The sequence below is a fragment of the Euprymna scolopes genome, chromosome 45 (assembly GCF_053919585.1).
Source record: "Euprymna scolopes isolate OS-2025 chromosome 45, ASM5391958v1, whole genome shotgun sequence".
In the NCBI taxonomy this organism is placed as follows: Eukaryota; Metazoa; Mollusca; class Cephalopoda; order Sepiida; family Sepiolidae; genus Euprymna; species Euprymna scolopes.
In genome coordinates, this window is record NC_136526.1 from 67,703,006 (window position 1) to 67,725,323 (window position 22,318).

Genomic DNA, 22,318 nt, shown 5'->3' on the forward strand with positions numbered 1-22,318 from the left:
CGTTGATTATGGTGTAGTGCTGGTTCTGTGTAGTTCTAGGAGGTCCACCTTCCCAGGCTTTGTCTTCTTTCTTTGAGATGGGGATAGTTTATTGCTACGCACCATTACCAGAGAATGCTGACGGGGCTTTCCAGGCAGTTTATTGCAAGTCATATTGCCCTCCTCGGAGCGCTGACTTTTCAATCGCACTTTCCAACTCTGGTGTGACAGTTCTTGCATTGGGAGAGAACTAAATACCCCTGTGTTTGTCACTTTGTTTGCATAAAAATATCAGGGTTTTATTTTATTTTTTTAAATCATTTCCATTCTTCTGTTTGTCATCAAATTCTCACAAAATTTGGTTGACAGAAAGACTATGGAATATAGATTGATTTGGTTGTTTTGTAATATTGTTGAGGTGTTCTGTACACGTAAACTCGTGCATCGTTTAGTATAAAACTTTCACCAACAGATAAAGTTTAAACAACAGACATGTAACAGTTACAACAGAAAAAGACAAATAACAGTTCTCTGGGGTTGTAACATCGAGCCAATCGAAGAAACATACCTGGTCTGTTCCTAATCTTGTTTGATGGATCCTCAGAAAAGCTGCAAAGAAAATTCAATTCCAGTGAATGAACAAATCTTGGATTGTTTTTCAGCAACTTTATTATCGATGTCCCCCTTTAGAAAACTGTAATGCTGGTCCCAGACTAACGCATTCTGATCCCCTCTACTGGGAGCCATCACCATCTGTAGACCGTCTTTCTCCCACTCTTGACTCCAATTGCATCTGCTTTCTATCACTCACGATCTCTGACTAATCAAATTATATGTATCTTTTCCAAGCCTTACCTAAAGTCCATGCCAGTTTAAAATAACCTCTACATAAGACTACGTCAGACTCTAGAGGTCAATCTAAATAGATTATTGTTTATATTCTATGTGCTTTTCTATTAAAACATAAAAAATTTTCTCTGTAAATGTTTATTTTGCTTTGATAACATTTTATTACAATGATCATAAAAATTGTCGACTAGCAATACCGTTGGCATTGCCCTGCTATATCTGTTTTGTTTTATGGCATATCTGTTATGTAGCTGGTGGATGTATAACATTATTGTCACTATATATAAATAGCATGACGTCTATATAACTAATGTCTCTTTAACATTGTCATATATACAGTGTGTCGTCTAGCAGTTAAAATGTTTTTCTATTGTTGTATGTATGTAAATTTGCAAATACATGTAATTAACAAACGTGACACATAAACTTTCAATCAAATGGAGAACATATATTGTCTCAGACCAAAAGAACCATATTCCTTCTTATTTGTTCAAATCCCAAATGGGCGCCATAACAATGAGTAATATTTTACACAATCTTTATTTGTCTTATGGATTCCTTTGTTGAAATTTGACACACTAAGTCTCTTTCTACATTTTCAGTTGTTTCTCCTCCTGCTTCCAATGGGATTGTCCACACGTCTGTTCGCTAACATGTTTCTTGCCAACTCTTATCTTGATCTCTGCTAACTAACTTCCTATGTGTAAATCTCAAATCTATTATGTCATTACTACACATAGCCTAAAGATCCCTTGCTGGTTTTTTGTTATGTATCTTTGTTTATATTATTGTTAGCTTAAATTCCATAACTACTCTGAAAATTCCAAAATTGACTTTGTTTATATAATTTCTGAGTTAAATTCTTGATTAGACGTTCAAAACTGTAAATCTATATTTTCCAACATCTAATTGTTTTATTTTTCCAATAATAATAATCGACCAGGTTACTCAGCATTGACCTGGTATGCTCATATAAAACTACCTGTTAACATTTTTTGGAGTTTTTAGTCGCGTGCAAGCGACTCTATAAGTCACTCTGTCGGTCTGTTGGTCAGTTGGTCGGTCGGTCTGTCCGTAACACTTTTGTGCTTGGCCTTTTTGGTTAAGATCAAAGATCTGTTGTTAATAGATGTTGTTCTTAGCTTTTTAAGCTTTTTTTGGCCTTTTGGCCAAGATCAGGGTGTAGTATCTGTTTCGGCAGATTACTAAGATTACACTATTTTCCAATTTCTACTGTACGCTCTTTAACCCTTATCCTTGAGTGGCCTCTTGGCCTTGATAATGTGGTGATGCCTGTGTAAAAAAAAAAAAAAAAGACTTGAAAATTCAGTATTTTAATGCTGTACATCTTATGAGATGACTGACCAAGTTTTATGATTTCAGGCTGATTGTCACAGTTGGAGAATTTTTGGAGTCTTTTATGTCAAATTCAGTGATTTTGGAAAAAGCTTTTATGTTTCTGATTCAATTTTTTCTATTTGATTTTTTTTCATCCAGTTTGATTGTTTTCTTTTACAGCAATTTGTTTTGTATATAAATGCATCATCACTAAACGACACATCAACCCTTTTTGTTTCTTTCTCTATTCCTTTGTCTGTTTGTCAGTAAAAAATCTGCAAGAAAAAATATGTCTTTAATTCATTGTTTTTTGAGGCGAATGTTTCCCTCTGTCAATCTATTGTTTGTTTATCACCAGGTTTTCATATCATTTTGTTGACAGAAAAACTATTTATATGTTAGTAGGAGTAATTAGCCTCCCTACTGTACTAAGTCCTCTTTCTTGTAACCCATTACACCATAAAGAAATATGGATTGATTTGGTTATTTAGTTTTACTGAATATCAACCCTTTTGAGGTCAATTAATGCTGAATCCAGTTTGGAAACAAAGTTTTTATGCTTCAAGTTTTTTTATATTTTCAAATATTTATTCATGGTGTTTGGTTTGGTTTGGTTTGGTTGTTTTACGGCATATCAACCCTTTTTTGTATTATTTTATGCTAAATTCAGTAATTTTGGAAAAATGTTTTTTGCTTCAAGTTCTTTATATTTTTAAATATTTATTCGTGGTGTTTGTTTTTGTAGAAGAAAATTGTTGTTTTTGGTTTTGCAAAACCTGATTGAGTTTCGGAAACAGAAAAAAAAAACACATTGACATCAATGTTTTGGTGTATTTTAGGCCAGGAAGTCTGTATCTTCAAACAGCCTGATCTATAAGTGCCTGTTAGTGATTACATAAAAAAAAAATTGCAGGTGACACTATTGCTTCCCGGGGAGAATTACTTGGTTGAGGTTAGACACGATATCAAACGATAGGCACGTAGGAACATCAACACAACGGGTTTATATATCGTCGACTATGACTGGCTAGCATGGGTCACTTCTTTTATCTTCATTGCGTCATCACAGGCAACATTTTCATCGTCAGCTTAACTGGCTGGGACCTCATGCTGAAATCGAACGCTTGTACAAAAATAGCGAACAAATGCATTTTTAAAAAAAAATATAATTTATTTAACATTTAACAAGTAGGAAGCATATTTTTATAAAGACCAGTTGAAACCAGACGCATGTAGCTAAAACTGCTGCCAACCCCAGAATACAAGGTTCAACTGTTTTAAAAACAATATAATTATATTTAATTCTCTCTTCCTTCATGAAAAGAGAGAGAAGGGGATTGAAAGAGAGAGAAAGATATATTCATACAGTTTGAATGTTGTTTTGTTTTCGTATGCCTCGATGATGAGTTCTTTCAGGTTTGACCTTTCAAATTCTAGAATCTCAAATCGTTTTGACTTGGTTGAATATTAATAAACAACATACTCTTACCTTCCCAAACCCACAAAGCACCTGTCTAACACATTTGCACCTCACAAGTACAGGTTCATTAATGTAGAAGCCCCCAGCTCCCCCAAAAGGGGCGCTCTCCATTGTGCCACACAGGTGCATTTTCTGATTAACACATCCGCTGCTGCAACTCCATTAAATTTATTGTCATTGCCAAGCTATTTTTCTGTAATTTCCAAAAACTAAGTCCACAAATAATGCATATGAATATAATAATTTTTGGTCTGATGAAGTGGGTCTCTTTGAATTGGGATTCCACTGAAACATGTATGCACATATGTAACTAATAATGTTTGTTTAATAAACAGACTATATTTACCGAAGAGATATACAGACACTTTAAAGCGTCTGTAAAGTAAGACTAAATGTAAAAATGAAAGACAAGAAAAGAAGTCGCCTTCCATCATTAAAAAACAGCTTAAGTGATTGTCTTTGTTAGTTGTATCGAAAAAGGATTCGTCGTGGAAAGAGTTCTTGTGTTGAGACGTTGATTAACACATTTGCTGCCAGCTATAACTCTATTTGCTATGAATTTATTGTCATTGTCAAGCTATTTTTTCTGTAATTTGCCAAAAATAAATAATGCATATGAATATAATATGGAAACTTTATTAAATTTGAATTATTTATTTTTAAAAGAATTGTTACGAGCCATTTTTACTAAAGGAATTGTTACAAGCCATTTTTTTTTTTTTTTTTACACAGTGGTCACCACTTATCAAGGCCCGGAAGCCACTCAGGGATTAGTTGCATGCTCTCATGTAATGGATGAATGCGTGAATGTAGGATTGACATGAAATTCTTAAAGATAAACTAAAATGACCGAAAAATGGGCTGAAATGACTTACTAAAGGAATTGCTACAAGCCATTTTTTTTTTAATTTATTTATTTATTTTTTATTACATTTTCACCCCAAACAAGGCACATTGCCACTTTGGTGTAGGGGGCTACTATCAGGGGCAACAACTACTGGGGTACTATGTAGGGATTTGGGCAGCAAGATGTCAGTTCACGTTGCACTTGAACTTCTGCATATCGTTTCAGTTGGGGAAGCAGGGACCTGGAATGGAATTCCAAAGTCTAGCGGTTCTGGGGAAGAAACTACTGGAGTAAAAAGATCTTTTACATCTAGGGATTTCTACTGTGTGGGGGTGGGATTTAGCTGCCTGTCGGGTTTGTCCACGTGGTGCGAGCACAAGTGCTTGCTGTTCGTCAGAGCATTCACCATTAAAATACTTGTAGAAAAGGCAGAGGGATGCAACGTTTCGTCGATGGGACAGAGGCTGAAGCTTAGATGCCAGTTCAGGGCCTGTCAGATTTGCGACTCTCTTTTGAACCTTGTCAAGGAGCGAGAGACTAGTAGCCGATGCACCAGCCCAAATATGACAGCAATACCCCATACATGGGCGAATGGTTGCCTTATAGAGGTACAGGATACTTTCGGGTGTTAGTAGTTTTCTAGCACGGTAGAGAGAGCCCACTTTCCTTGCAGTGGCCCTGGCAATGCCTTCAATGTAATTGTTCCAACTCATGTTTCTTGTGAACGTTAGGCTAAGGAGCTTGAAAGACATACTCTCAGATAAAGAGTTGTTGGCCATTTTACTAAAGGAATTCTCAGTTTTTATGAGTTTACATATTTTTTGTAATAAAATAACTCAAATCAGCTTTTATTTATAATGAATCAACTTATAACTTATATACGTATTCTTTAGAAAAAAACATTAATGCATGGCTGAGGCCAAATACGAGATAACTCATAAATATTCTATTCAATATGTGTTATTTTGAGATGCAAGTTCAAGTTAACGGCAGTTATCGTACGTGCCGACCACGCATTGACTAATAGAAAAATAATTTTGTTACTATGAGTTTACTATGAGTTTACTCGTAGTGGACCAGGCTAAGTGAGTAGGAGATTAATCGTAGTTGGCAGTGAATGTGTTAAAACTAAATCTTTTACGAAAAACACCCGTCTAGCTGAAGCCACTGTCAAAAATTTTCCCCACTCGCTATTTGTGCCTAAATCAAAACGTAGATTCCATGAACAAAGCTTCTTTCTTAGAACAGCACGCCAGTGGAACTCTGTTCCGTCTGCCTGTTTCCCACCAACTTGGATGTCTTCAAATCCAACGTAAACAAATTCCTGATGAACCGCTCCCTTAAGTAGACACTTTATGAAATCTCAACACTAACGTACAACGTACTGTACATGCAATAACCCTTATCCCTGAGTGGCTTCCGGGCCTTGATAAGTGGTGACCTCTTTGTAAAAAAAAAAAAAAAACAAGAAAAAAATTCTTGAAATACACATAACCATTTTGAATACAAAAAATGATTGCTTCTTCACTACCTTTGAATTTAATTTTTACAATTAAAAATTGTTTATTTATTTATTTTTTTTTTAAATTAAAAATTATTTTATTATTTCACTTTTTTTTAGGAAGAAATCCGGTTGCACACTTGTGTTGTGTTCGTTGATCCATTCAAAGAGGCAGCAGATCAGGTTGGTGTGCTTATTTTTTCTTGTTTTTTAAAAGTTTTATATTCTGCAAAAATTATATGGTTAAGAAAAAAAAAACATGATATATTGATGGATGACCTAAGAAGTTGAGTTTTCCATTTCTATTTTTACAATTTTTCGGTCGATATGTATAGATATATGCCCATGTGCATGGCTAACTATGTTTTAAAAAATATGCCGTATGGATGTACAGGGCTTTACATTGCGAGTGAAACAGTCACATTTGTGATATTTTTTCAACTGGCGACTAAAAATAATGAAACGATTATATTTTGGTGATTGCATTTCTTTCACGACAATCTTCCAAACTTCATTACTGAATGAAAAATATCTTTTCAACTGTTATTATTATTATTATTATTGTTATTATTATTATCATTATTATTATTATTATTGTTATTATTGGCTCACATGGAGCTTTCCCACAAGTCAACAAACGATCTGATTGGAAACCTGTGGTGTTTTCTGGAAGCTGAGTGACAACAAGTGTCCTCAGACGTCCAGCTCTCTCCACCTACTTCGATAGCATTTGCAAATGAATTTGTATCATCGCAACAGCCGCTTACCATTGATTTCTCGCTGGTAGTGGCCATTGGTTTATACTGGAATTTGAGTGGTACTCAGCCTTCCCAAGGTCCCAATTCTCTTTGCGCTTGTCCAGCCAAGGTCTGGTTGCACTCGCTCCTCGGTCTTTCAGTCCTTATTGACCCTTCTCGGCCCTTTGGTATTCCTTTTTTATTGAGGGGAACGGTGATGAAACAATGGGGGGGGATGCATGATGGGGGGTGTAGAACTTGTAGATATGCAGTTTCAGTGTTCTTCATTCCCTGTAACGCTTCTTTGTTATATTGTCTTGTATTATTCTCCGCATTAATATTTCAATCGTTTCATTAGTCATTGTACTTTTGCAGTTATTCCTCTGATTCCAATTTCTGACATTCTTTCTTTGAAGTTTTTCAGAATTGTTCCTAGTGCTCCTACTATTATCAGTACTATTTGGACTTTCTTCATCATCCAAATCCCTTTTAACTCTCTGGCTAGCTCTGTGTATTTGCTTCGTTTCTCCTTTTCTTTCATACTCACCTTGTGATCAGCTGGGACTGCAAAGTCCACGATTTGACAGGGTTTTTCTTTCTTGTTAATTATTACGACATCTGGTCTTCTTGCTTGGATGGGTTTGTCCGTCTGTATGTCCATGTCCCATAGGATTTTGTGGTTCTCGTTTTCGTGTGCTGTTGCGGGTTTATGCTTGTACCATTTGTCTGCACGCTCAAAATGCAGTCGTTTGCACAATTCCCAGTGTACCACCCTTCCCCACTCGGTCATGCCTGTTTTTGTATTCCTTTTGGGCAAGTTTGCTGCATTCACTTACTATATGGTTTATCGTTTCGTCTCTTTGTCCACAGAGTCTGCATTTGCTGTTTCGTTGTGTTTTATCGATCCTTGCTTTGATATGGTTGGTTCTTATCGAGTTATCTTGTGCTGGCTGCAGTTATTAGAGATTCAGTTTCTCAGTTTATATGTCCTTTTCGCATCCATGTCCATGTGTTTTCGTTATTCTCATCTTTTGTCATTCTTATGAATCTTCTGTGGAGTTTTTTCTCTTCCCATTTCTTTTTTTTCATTTTGTCGTTTGTCTCTCTGTTTTCTGTTTTGTTTTTTTCAGTGTCTCTCGCTGCCATAATTATTCTTTCAGTGTTTTGCATTATGTATTTTTCTAGTTCTTTTTTCATGTCCTTCACAAATCAGTCCCCTCCCACCATCTTTCCTTTTCACGTAGTTTGTCAATATCATCCTTTGGGTGTAGTGCATTATGCATGGTCATGAGTTTCCTGGTTTTCTGATCGAGTTATCTCAGTTCTTCTTTTGTCCACCCTATAAACGGTCCAGAGTATCTTACTAGTAACACTGCCCATGTATTTATACCTTTAATTAGGTTTCTACTATATAATTTAGTTTCCAGGAGTTTTCTTGTTCTCCTGAGGTATTCCTTTCCAACTTTCTCTTTCATTTCTGTTGCTCTGATGGTGTCCGCTTCCAGAATTTATAGTCGTCTTGTTCCCCTAGTGCCCTTATTTCTGTTTGGTTTGGTAGTTCCATGCCTTTTTTATTTTTTTACATGGAGGTCACCACTTATCAAGGCCCGGAAGCCACTCAGGGATAAGGGTTATTGCAAGTACAGTACGTTAGTGTGGAGATTTGATGAAGTGTTTACTTAAGGGGGCGGTTCATCAGGAATCTGTTAACGTGGGACTTGGAAGACATCCAAGTTGTAGTCAGGTGGGAAGCAGGCAGACAGAACAGAGTTCCACAGGCGTGCAGTTCTAAGAAAGAAGCTTTGTTCATGGAATCCACGTTTTGATTTAGGCACAAATAAAGAGTATATATATATATATATATATATATATATATATACTAGCAAGTCAGCTTGGTTTTGCTGGGGCCCCATTCTTTTATAGATATATAGATATTCAAATTTGAAATATTTTCATTTTTGTGTTACATTCAAATTTGAAATATCATTTTTATTTTTTTTGTGTTACATTCAAATTTGAAATATCATTTTTATTTTTTTGTCACATTCAAATTTGAAATATACTTTTTTTATTTTTTTGTGTTACATTCAAATTTTAAATATCATTTTTATTTTTTTGTCACATTCAAATTTGAAATACCATTTTTATTTTTTTGTGTTACATTCAAATTTGAAATATCATTTTTATTTTTTTGTGTTACATTCAAATTTGAAATATCATTTTATTTTTTTGTTACATTCAAATTTGAAATATCATTTTTAAGATTTTTGTGTTACATTCAAATTTGAAATATAATTTCATTTTGTGTGTTATTCAAATTTGAAATATCATTTTTATTTTAAGAGAGAATAGCAACAGCCAAAAGAAAGCACGCTAAAATAACCAGGGAACGCATAGAATTGCAAAAGATAGAAACTCATGATTTCTGGCAATATAATATAACAGTGTTGTGAATAAAAGAACAGAAGGTTGCGTGTATGGCAACTCGGACGGCAGAATTGTTTGCCAGCGATTCACCTCCAACTTCACCTTTGATCCCACAAACTACTTCCTTCCTAAATTTTCCTATGCGGACTGAAGTCACACTAGACAATGTGAAAATACATTCCTTCTCATGTCCGTGATATCATAAAATACTTAGACATCTTGTAGGCGTGTGGGCCTAATCTCATCCCTGCTATACTAAGAAATGCTCAGCTGAACTAGCTCCCATTGCGTCACTTTCAGACATGATAGAAGGCTCCAATCGTTCTTGGGATTTGTGTGAATAAAATCCAAAAAGATGGGATAATCTGTAATGTTCGCCATTTCTGAGCACGGATTTTTTTGTGGAAATCTGAATCGAATTAAAATTTGTTTCTTCTTTCATTTTTTTTTCAGTTGAAGAAAGATCGTGAAGAGGAAGAAGAGAAAAATCGTCTTGAAGCCGAATCGAAATTGGCACGAATTCATCCGAAAATCGATCTGGCACCAAAAGTCTACAAGTCTGGAATCGGCAAATACATCAACCCATCATTAGTGTAAGAATGTTGTTTTCACCTCATCCGTCATTTTTGTTCTGTTTTTTGTGAAACAGGTGCTGACCTACCCAGTGTTGTCCGGGCGTCAAATAAATTGAATGTTTAGTTTTAGACGAGTAGCACTGTCCATGATGTAGACAAGTTATTTTAATTTGTAATTAGTTTAGTTGCATATTTTTTATATTTAAGGTAGACAACTTCCACTGTATTCTTCAGTTCAAAATGAGTTCAGTTTGTAATTTGTATTTAGTTTATTTGCATATTTTTTAAACTAAAGGTAGACAACTTCCACTGTATTCTTCAGTTCAAAATGTGTTATTCTCGTTGCTGATTTCAAACCATGCGAATATTTAGGCAGCCAGGACACAGATTGATCAGTTACATGATATTGTCCTTAGACATTATGGGTCTCTACCCACAGCCAACTCATGGCCATGTTGGAATGTTCTTGCCCTTCGGTGTTGAGGTATAAGGTGCATGTTCAACAGCTCTTGCTAAAAGGTTGCAAGCAATTATTTTTCTTTTTAAACTAAAATGTTTTCTGAAAACGTATCAGTCAATAAAAAAACGGATCAATCAATGAAAAAACGAATCAATCAATAAAAAAACAAATCAATCAATAAAAAAACGAATCAATCAATAAAAAAACGAATCAATCAATAAAAAAACAAATCAATCAATAAAAAAATAAATCAATCAATAAAAAAACGAATCAATCAATAAAAAAACGGATCAATCAATGAAAAAACGGATCAATCAATAAAAAAATAAATCAATCAATAAAAAAACGAATCAATCAATAAAAAAACAAATCAATCAATAAAAAAACGAATCAATCAATAAAAAAACGGATCAATCAATGAAAAAACGAATCAATCAATAAAAAAATAAATCAATCAATAAAAAAACTGGATCAATCAATAAAAAAATAAATCAATCAATAAAAAAACTGGATCAATCAATAAAAAAATAAATCAATCAATAAAAAAACTGGATCAATCAATAAAAAAACAAATCAATCAATAAAAAAACGAATCAATCAATAAAAAAATAAATCAATCAATAAAAAAACTGGATCAATCAATAAAAAAATAAATCAATCAATAAAAAAAACAAATCAATCAATACAAAACCCGGATCAATCAATAAAAAAACAAATCAATCAATAAAAAAAAAAAATCAATCAATAAAAAACCCGAATCAATCAATAAAAAAACAAATCAATCAATAAAAAACCCGGATCAATCAATAAAAAAACGAATCAATCAATAAAAAAATAAATCAATCAATAAAAAAACTGGATCAATCAATAAAAAAATAAATCAATCAATAAAAAAAACAAATCAATCAATAAAAAACCCGGATCAATCAATAAAAAAACAAATCAATCAATAAAAAACGAATCAATCAATAAAAAAATAAATCAATCAATAAAAAAACTGGATCAATCAATAAAAAAATAAATCAATCAATAAAAAAACAAATCAATCAATAAAAAACCCGAATCAATCAATAAAAAAACTGGATCAATCAATAAAAAAACTGGATCAATCAATAAAAAAACAAATCAATCAATAAAAAAACAAATCAATCATTAAAAAAACGAATCAATCAATAAAAAAATAAATCAATCAATAAAAAAACTGGATCAATCAATAAAAAAATAAATCAATCAATGAAAAAATAAATCAATCAATAAAAAACCAGAATCAATCAATAAAAAAACTGGATCAATCAATAAAAAAACTGGATCAATCAATAAAAAAACAAATCAATCAATAAAAAAACAAATCAATCAATAAAAAAACGAATCAATCAATAAAAAAATAAATCAATCAATAAAAAAACTGGATCAATCAATACAAAAATAAATCAATCAATAAAAAAACGAATCAATCAATAAAAAAACAAATCAATCAATAAAAAAACTGGATCAATCAATAAAAAAATAAATCAATCAATAAAAAAACTGGATCAATCAATAAAAAAATAAATCAATCAATAAAAAAAACAAATCAATCAATAAAAAACCCGGATCAATCAATAAAAAAACAAATCAATCAATAAAAAAAACAAATCAATCAATAAAAAACCCGAATCAATCAATAAAAAAACAAATCAATCAATAATAAAACGAATCAATCAATAAAAAAATAAATCAATCAATAAAAAAACTGGATCAATCAATAAAAAAACAAATCAATCAATAAAAAAAAACAAATCAATCAATAAAAAAACTGGATCAATCAATAAAAAAATAAATCAATCAATAAAAAAACTGGATCAATCAATAAAAAAATAAATCAATCAATAAAAAAACGAATCAATCAATAAAAAAACAAATCAATCAATAAAAAAACTGGATCAATCAATAAAAAAATAAATCAATCAATAAAAAAACTGGATCAATAAATAAAAAAATAAATCAATCAATAAAAAAAACAAATCAATCAATAAAAAACCCGGATCAATCAATAAAAAAACAAATCAATCAATAAAAAAAACAAATCAATCAATAAAAAACCCGAATCAATAAATAAAAAAACAAATCAATCAATAATAAAACGAATCAATCAATAAAAAAATAAATCAATCAATAAAAAAACTGGATCAATCAATAAAAAAACAAATCAATCAATAAAAAAAACAAATCAATCAATAAAAAAACTGGATCAATCAATAAAAAAACTGGATCAATCAATAAAAAAATAAATCAATCAATAAAAAAACGAATCAATCAATAAAAAAACTGGATCAATCAATAAAAAAATAAATCAATCAATAAAAAAACTGGATCAATCAATAAAAAAATAAATCAATCAATAAAAAAACAAATCAATCAATAAAAAAACAAATCAATCAATAAAAAAACGAATCAATCAATAAAAAAATAAATCAATCAATAAAAAAACTGGATCAATCAATAAAAAAATAAATCAATCAATAAAAAAACTGGATCAATCAATAAAAAAATAAATCAATCAATAAAAAAAACAAATCAATCGATAAAAAACCCGGATCAATTAATAAAAAAACAAATCAATCAATAAAAAAACGAATCAATCAATAAAAAAATAAATCAATCAATAAAAAAACGGATCAATCAATAAAAAAATAAATCAATCAATAAAAAACCCGAATCAATCAATAAAAAAACAAATCAATCAATAAAAAAACGAATCAATCAATAAAAAAATAAATCAATCAATAAAAAACTGGATCAATCAATAAAAAAATAAATCAATCAATAAAAAAACGAATCAATCAATAAAAAAACAAATCAATCAATAAAAAACTGGATCAATCAATAAAAAAATAAATCAATCAATAAAAAAACTGGATCAATCAATAAAAAAATAAATCAATCAATAAAAAAAAACAAATCAATCAATAAAAAACCCGGATCAATCAATAAAAAAACAAATCAATCAATAAAAAAAACAAATCAATCAATAAAAAACCCGAATCAATCAATAAAAAAACAAATCAATCAATAAATAAAACAAATCAATCAATAAAAAACCCGAATCAATCAATAAAAAAACGGATCAATCAATGAAAAAACGAATCAATCAATAAAAAAATAAATCAATCAATAAAAAAACTGGATCAATCAATAAAAAAATAAATCAATCAATAAAAAAACTGGATCAATCAATAAAAAAATAAATCAATCAATAAAAAAACTGGATCAATCAATAAAAAAACAAATCAATCAATAAAAAAACGAATCAATCAATAAAAAAATAAATCAATCAATAAAAAAACTGGATCAATCAATAAAAAAATAAATCAATCAATAAAAAAAACAAATCAATCAATACAAAACCCGGATCAATCAATAAAAAAACAAATCAATCAATAAAAAAAACAAATCAATCAATAAAAAACCCGAATCAATCAATAAAAAAACAAATCAATCAATAAAAAACCCGGATCAATCAATAAAAAAACGAATCAATCAATAAAAAAATAAATCAATCAATAAAAAAACTGGATCAATCAATAAAAAAATAAATCAATCAATAAAAAAAACAAATCAATCAATAAAAAACCCGGATCAATCAATAAAAAAACAAATCAATCAATAAAAAACGAATCAATCAATAAAAAAATAAATCAATCAATAAAAAAACTGGATCAATCAATAAAAAAATAAATCAATCAATAAAAAAACAAATCAATCAATAAAAAACCCGAATCAATCAATAAAAAAACTGGATCAATCAATAAAAAAACTGGATCAATCAATAAAAAAACAAATCAATCAATAAAAAAACAAATCAATTATTAAAAAAACGAATCAATCAATAAAAAAATAAATCAATCAATAAAAAAACTGGATCAATCAATAAAAAAATAAATCAATCAATGAAAAAATAAATCAATCAATAAAAAACCCGAATCAATCAATAAAAAAACTGGATCAATCAATAAAAAAACTGGATCAATCAATAAAAAAACAAATCAATCAATAAAAAAACAAATCAATCAATAAAAAAACGAATCAATCAATAAAAAAATAAATCAATCAATAAAAAAACTGGATCAATCAATACAAAAATAAATCAATCAATAAAAAAACGAATCAATCAATAAAAAAACAAATCAATCAATAAAAAAACTGGATCAATCAATAAAAAAATAAATCAATCAATAAAAAAACTGGATCAATCAATAAAAAAATAAATCAATCAATAAAAAAAACAAATCAATCAATAAAAAACCCGGATCAATCAATAAAAAAACAAATCAATCAATAAAAAAAACAAATCAATCAATAAAAAACCCGAATCAATCAATAAAAAAACAAATCAATCAATAATAAAACGAATCAATCAATAAAAAAATAAATCAATCAATAAAAAAACTGGATCAATCAATAAAAAAACAAATCAATCAATAAAAAAAACAAATCAATCAATAAAAAAACTGGATCAATCAATAAAAAAATAAATCAATCAATAAAAAAACTGGATCAATCAATAAAAAAATAAATCAATCAATAAAAAAACGAATCAATCAATAAAAAAACAAATCAATCAATAAAAAAACTGGATCAATCAATAAAAAAATAAATCAATCAATAAAAAAACTGGATCAATAAATAAAAAAATAAATCAATCAATAAAAAAAACAAATCAATCAATAAAAAACCCGGATCAATCAATAAAAAAACAAATCAATCAATAAAAAAAACAAATCAATCAATAAAAAACCCGAATCAATAAATAAAAAAACAAATCAATCAATAATAAAACGAATCAATCAATAAAAAAATAAATCAATCAATAAAAAAACTGGATCAATCAATAAAAAAACAAATCAATCAATAAAAAAAACAAATCAATCAATAAAAAAACTGGATCAATCAATAAAAAAACTGGATCAATCAATAAAAAAATAAATCAATCAATAAAAAAACGAATCAATCAATAAAAAAACTGGATCAATCAATAAAAAAATAAATCAATCAATAAAAAAACTGGATCAATCAATAAAAAAATAAATCAATCAATAAAAAAACAAATCAATCAATAAAAAAACAAATCAATCAATAAAAAAACGAATCAATCAATAAAAAAATAAATCAATCAATAAAAAAACTGGATCAATCAATAAAAAAATAAATCAATCAATAAAAAAACTGGATCAATCAATAAAAAAATAAATCAATCAATAAAAAAAACAAATCAATCGATAAAAAACCCGGATCAATCAATAAAAAAACAAATCAATCAATAAAAAAAACAAATCAATCAATAAAAAACCCGAATCAATCAATAAAAAAACAAATCAATCAATAAAAAACCCGGATCAATCAATAAAAAAATAAATCAATCAATAAAAAAAACAAATCAATCAATAAAAAAATAAATCAATCAATAAAAAACCCGAATCAATCAATAAAAAAACGAATCAATCAATAAAAAAATAAATCAATCAATAAAAAAACTGGATCAATCAATAAAAAAATAAATCAATCAATTAAAAAAACAAATCAATCAATAAAAAACCCGGATCAATCAATAAAAAAACAAATCAATCAATAAAAAAACGAATCAATCAATAAAAAAATAAATCAATCAATAAAAAAACGGATCAATCAATAAAAAAATAAATCAATCAATAAAAAACCCGAATCAATCAATAAAAAAACAAATCAATCAATAAAAAAACGAATCAATCAATAAAAAAATAAATCAATCAATAAAAAAACGGATCAATCAATAAAAAAATAAATCAATCAATAAAAAACCCGAATCAATCAATAAAAAAACAAATCAATCAATAAAAAAACAAATCAATCAATAAAAAAACAAATCAATCAATAAAAAACCCGGATCAATCAATAAAAAAACAAATCAATCAATAAAAAAACAAATCAATCAATAAAAAAACAAATCAATCAATAAAAAAATAAATCAATCAATAAAAAAACGAATCAATCAATAAAAAAACAAATCAATCAATAAAAAAATAAATCAATCAATAAAAAAACAAATCAATCAATAAAAAACAAATCAATCAATAAAAAAACAAATCAATCAATAAAAAAACGAATCAATCAATAAAAAAACAAATCAATCAATAAAAAAAATAAATCAATCAATAAAAAAACCCGGATCAATCAATAAAAAAACAAATCAATCAATAGAAAAAACAAATCAATCAATAAAAAACCCGAATCAATCAATAAAAAAACAAATCAATCAATAAAAAAACAAATCAATCAATAAAGAAACGAATCAATCAATAAAAAAATAAATCAATCAATAAAAAAAACAAATCAATCAATAAAAAAACAAATCAATCAATAAAAAAACGAATCAATCAATAAAAAAACAAATCAATCAATAAAAAAAACAAATCAATCAATAAAAAAACTGGATCAATCAATAAAAAAATAAATCAATCAATAAAAAAATAAATCAATCAATAAAAAACCCGGATCAATCAATAAAAAAACAAATCAATCAATAAAAAAACGAATCAATCAATAAAAAAATAAATCAATCAATAAAAAAACCCGGATCAATCAATAAAAAAATAAATCAATCAATAAAAAAACAAATCAATCAATAAAAAAACCCGAATCAATCAATAAAAAAACAAATCAATCAATAAAAAAACAAATCAATCAATACAAAAATAAATCAATCAATAAAAAAACCCGAATCAATCAATAAAAAAACAAATCAATCAATAAAAAAACAAATCAATCAATAAAAAAAACAAATCAATCAATAAAAAAAACAAATCAATCAATAAAAAAAACAAATCAATCAATAAAAAAACCCGAATCAATCAATAAAAAAACAAATCAATCAATAAAAAAACAAATCAATCAATAAAAAAAACAAATCAATCAATAAAAAAAACAAATCAATCAATAAAAAAAACAAATCAATCAATAAAAAAACAAATCAATCAATAAAAAAACGAATAAATCAATAAAAAAACAAATCAATCAATAAAAAAACAAATCAATCAATAAAAAAAACAAATCAATCAATAAAAAAACCCGAATCAATCAATAAAAAAACAAATCAATCAATAAAAAAAAAATCAATCAATAAAAAAATAAATCAATCAATAAAAAAACCCGAATCAATCAATAAAAAAACGAATCAATCAATAAAAAAACAAATCAATCAATAAAAAAACTGGATCAATCAATAAAAAAATAAATCAATCAATAAAAAAACGAATCAATCAATAAAAAAACGAATCAATCAATAAAAAAACAAATCAATCAATAAAAAAACAAATCAATCAATAAAAAAACAAATCAATAAATAAAAAAACAAATCAATCAATAAAAAAACGAATCAATCAATAAAAAAATAAATCAATCAATAAAAAAACAAATCAATCAATAAAAAAACAAATCAATCAATAAAAAAACCCGAATCAATCAATAAAAAAACAAATCAATCAATAAAAAAACAAATCAATCAATAAAAAAACAAATCAATCAATAAAAAAACGAATAAATCAATAAAAAAACGAATCAATCAATAAAAAAACAAATCAATCAATAAAAAAACAAATCAATCAATAAAAAAACGAATCAATCAATAAAAAAACGAATCAATCAATAAAAAAACGAATCAATCAATAAAAAAACAAATCAATCAATAAAAAAACAAATCAATCAATAAAAAAACAAATCAATCAATAAAAAAACGAATCAATCAATAAAAAAACGAATCAATCAATAAAAAAACAAATCAATCAATAAAAAAACCCGAATCAATCAATAAAAAAACAAATCAATCAATAAAAAAAAAATCAATCAATAAAAAAATAAATCAATCAATAAAAAAACCCGAATCAATCAATAAAAAAACGAATCAATCAATAAAAAAACAAATCAATCAATAAAAAAACTGGATCAATCAATAAAAAAATAAATCAATCAATAAAAAAACGAATCAATCAATAAAAAAACGAATCAATCAATAAAAAAACAAATCAATCAATAAAAAAACTGGATCAATCAATAAAAAAATAAATCAATCAATAAAAAAACTGGATCAATCAATAAAAAAATAAATCAATCAATAAAAAACCCGGATCAATCAATAAAAAAACAAATCAATCAATAAAAAAACGAATCAATCAATAAAAAAATAAATCAATCAATAAAAAAACCCGGATCAATCAATAAAAAAACAAATCAATCAATAAAAAAACCCGGATCAATCAATAAAAAAATAAATCAATCAATAAAAAAACAAATCAATCAATAAAAAAACCCGAATCAATCAATAAAAAAACAAATCAATCAATAAAAAAACAAATCAATCAATAAAAAAATAAATCAATCAATAAAAAAATAAATCAATCAATAAAAAAACCCGAATCAATCAATAAAAAAACAAATCAATCAATAAAAAAACAAATCAATCAATAAAAAAACCCGAATCAATCAATAAAAAAACAAATCAATCAATAAAAAAACAAATCAATCAATAAAAAAACAAATCAATCAATAAAAAAACGAATCAATCAATAAAAAAACAAATCAATCAATAAAAAACCCGAATCAATCAATAAAAAAACAAATCAATCAATAAAAAACTGGATCAATCAATGAAAAAACAAATCAATCAATAAAAAAACAAATCAATCAATAAAAACCCGAATCAATCAATAAAAAAACGAATCAATCAATAAAAAAACCCGAATCAATCAATAAAAAAACGAATCAATCAATAAAAAAACCCGAATCAATCAATAAAAAAACGAATCAATCAATAAAAAAATAAATCAATCAATAAAAAAACGAATCAATCAATAAAAAAACCCGAATCAATCAATAAAAAAACCCGAATCAATCAATAAAAAAATAAATCAATCAATAAAAAAACGAATCAATCAATAAAAAAACGAATCAATCAATAAAAAAACGAATTAATCAATAAAAAAACAAATCAATCAATAAAAAAACAAATCAATCAATAAAACAACAAATCAATCAATAAAAAACCCGAATCAATCAATAAAAAAACAAATCAATCAATAAAAAAACAAATCAATCAATAAAAAAAACTGGATCAATCAATGAAAAAACAAATCAATCAATAAAAAAACAAATCAATCAATAAAAAAACAAATCAATCAATAAAAAAACAAATCAATCAATAAAAAAACGAATCAATCAATAAAAAAACGAATCAATCAATAAAAAAATAAATCAATCAATAAAAAAACAAATCAATCAATAAAAAAACAAATCAATCAATAAAAAAACAAATCAATCAATAAAAAAACGAATCAATCAATAAAAAAACGAATCAATCAATAAAAAAACAAATCAATCAATAAAAAAACAAATCAATCAATAAAAAAAACAAATCAATCAATAAAAAAACAAATCAATCAATAAAAAAACGAATCAATCAATAAAAAAATAAATCAATCAATAAAAAACTGGATCAATCAATAAAAAAATAAATCAATCAATAAAAAAACAAATCAATCAATAAAAAACCCGGATCAATCAATAAAAAAACAAATCAATCAATAAAAAAATAAATCAATCAATAAAAAAACCCGGATCAATCAATAAAAAAACAAATCAATCAATAAAAAAAACAAATCAATCAATAAAAAACCCGAATCAATCAATAAAAAAATAAATCAATCAATAAAAAAACTAATCAATCAATAAAAAAACAAATCAATCAATAAAAAAACTGGATCAATCAATAAAAAAACAAATCAATCAATAAAAAAAACAAATCAATCAATAAAAAAACCCGGATCAATCAATAAAAAAACAAATCAATAAATAAAAAAACAAATCAATCAATAAAAAAACAAATCAATCAATAAAAAAAACAAATCAATCAATAAAAAAACCCGGATCAATCAATAAAAAAACAAATCAATCAATAAAAAAACAAATCAATCAATAAAAAAACGAATCAATCAATAAAAAAACAAATCAATCAATAAAAAAACAAATCAATCAATAAAAAAATAAATCAATCAATAAAAAAACAAATCAATCAATAAAAAAACAAATCAATCAATAAAAAACCCGGATCAATCAATAAAAAAACAAATCAATCAATAAAAAAACAAATCAATCAATAAAAAAACAAATCAATCAATAAAAAAATAAATCAATCAATAAAAAAACGAATCAATCAATAAAAAAACAAATCAATCAATAAAAAAACAAATCAATCAATAAAAAAAACAAATCAATCAATAAAAAAACAAATCAATCAATAAAAAAACGAATCAATCAATAAAAAAACAAATCAATCAATAAAAAAAATAAATCAATCAATAAAAAAACCCGGATCAATCAATAAAAAAACAAATCAATCAATAAAAAAAACAAATCAATCAATAAAAAACCCGAATCAATCAATAAAAAAACAAATCAATCAATAAAAAAACAAATCAATCAATAAAGAAACGAATCAATCAATAAAAAAATAAATCAATCAATAAAAAAAACAAATCAATCAATAAAAAAACTAATCAATCAATAAAAAAACGAATCAATCAATAAAAAAACAAATCAATCAATAAAAAAAACAAATCAATCAATAAAAAAACTGGATCAATCAATAAAAAAATAAATCAATCAATAAAAAAATAAATCAATCAATAAAAAACCCGGATCAATCAATAAAAAAACAAATCAATCAATAAAAAAACGAATCAATCAATAAAAAAATAAATCAATCAATAAAAAAACCCGGATCAATCAATAAAAAAACGAATCAATCAATAAAAAAACAAATCAATCAATAAAAAAACTGGATCAATCAATAAAAAAATAAATCAATCAATAAAAAAACGAATCAATCAATAAAAAAACGAATCAATCAATAAAAAAACAAATCAATCAATAAAAAAACAAATCAATCAATAAAAAAACAAATCAATCAATAAAAAAACAAATCAATCAATAAAAAAACGAATCAATCAATAAAAAAATAAATCAATCAATAAAAAAACAAATCAATCAATAAAAAAACAAATCAATCAATAAAAAAACCCGAATCAATCAATAAAAAAACAAATCAATCAATAAAAAAACAAATCAATCAATAAAAAAATAAATCAATCAATAAAAAAACGAATAAATCAATAAAAAAACGAATCAATCAATAAAAAAACAAATCAATCAATAAAGAAACAAATCAATCAATAAAAAAACGAATCAATCAATAAAAAAACGAATCAATCAATAAAAAAACAAATCAATCAATAAAAAAACAAATCAATCAATAAAAAAACAAATCAATCAATAAAAAAACGAATCAATCAATAAAAAAACGAATCAATCAATAAAAAAACAAATCAATCAATAAAAAAACCCGAATCAATCAATAAAAAAACAAATCAATCAATAAAAAAAAAAATCAATCAATAAAAAAATAAATCAATCAATAAAAAAACCCGAATCAATCAATAAAAAAACGAATCAATCAATAAAAAAACAAATCAATCAATAAAAAAACTGGATCAATCAATAAAAAAATAAATCAATCAATAAAAAAACGAATCAATCAATAAAAAAACGAATCAATCAATAAAAAAACAAATCAATCAATAAAAAAACTGGATCAATCAATAAAAAAATAAATCAATCAATAAAAAAACTGGATCAATCAATAACAAAATAAATCAATCAATAAAAAACCCGGATCAATCAATAAAAAAACAAATCAATCAATAAAAAAACGAATCAATCAATAAAAAAACCCGGATCAATCAATAAAAAAAAAAATCAATCAATAAAAAAACCCGGATCAATCAATAAAAAAATAAATCAATCAATAAAAAAACAAATCAATCAATAAAAAAACCCGAATCAATCAATAAAAAAACAAATCAATCAATAAAAAAACAAATCAATCAATAAAAAAATAAATCAATCAATAAAAAAATAAATCAATCAATAAAAAAACCCGAATCAATCAATAAAAAAACAAATCAATCAATAAAAAAACAAATCAATCAATAAAAAAACGAATCAATCAATAAAAAAACCCGAATCAATCAATAAAAAAACAAATCAATCAATAAAAAAAC

At 26.0% G+C, this 22,318-nt stretch overlaps 1 protein-coding gene across 1 annotated transcript in view; it reads left to right on the forward strand.

Annotated features, from left to right (window-relative positions):
• Positions 1-22,318, forward strand: part of LOC145269872 (RING-type E3 ubiquitin-protein ligase PPIL2-like) — an 89,023-nt gene that overhangs the window by 54,779 nt on the left and 11,926 nt on the right. Inside the window, exons 18-19 of the mRNA XM_080125616.1 lie at positions 6,115-6,177; positions 9,612-9,751. Of these exons, the coding sequence (XP_079981742.1) occupies positions 6,115-6,177; positions 9,612-9,751 (203 nt within the window). The remainder of the gene's footprint in view (positions 1-6,114; positions 6,178-9,611; positions 9,752-22,318) is intronic.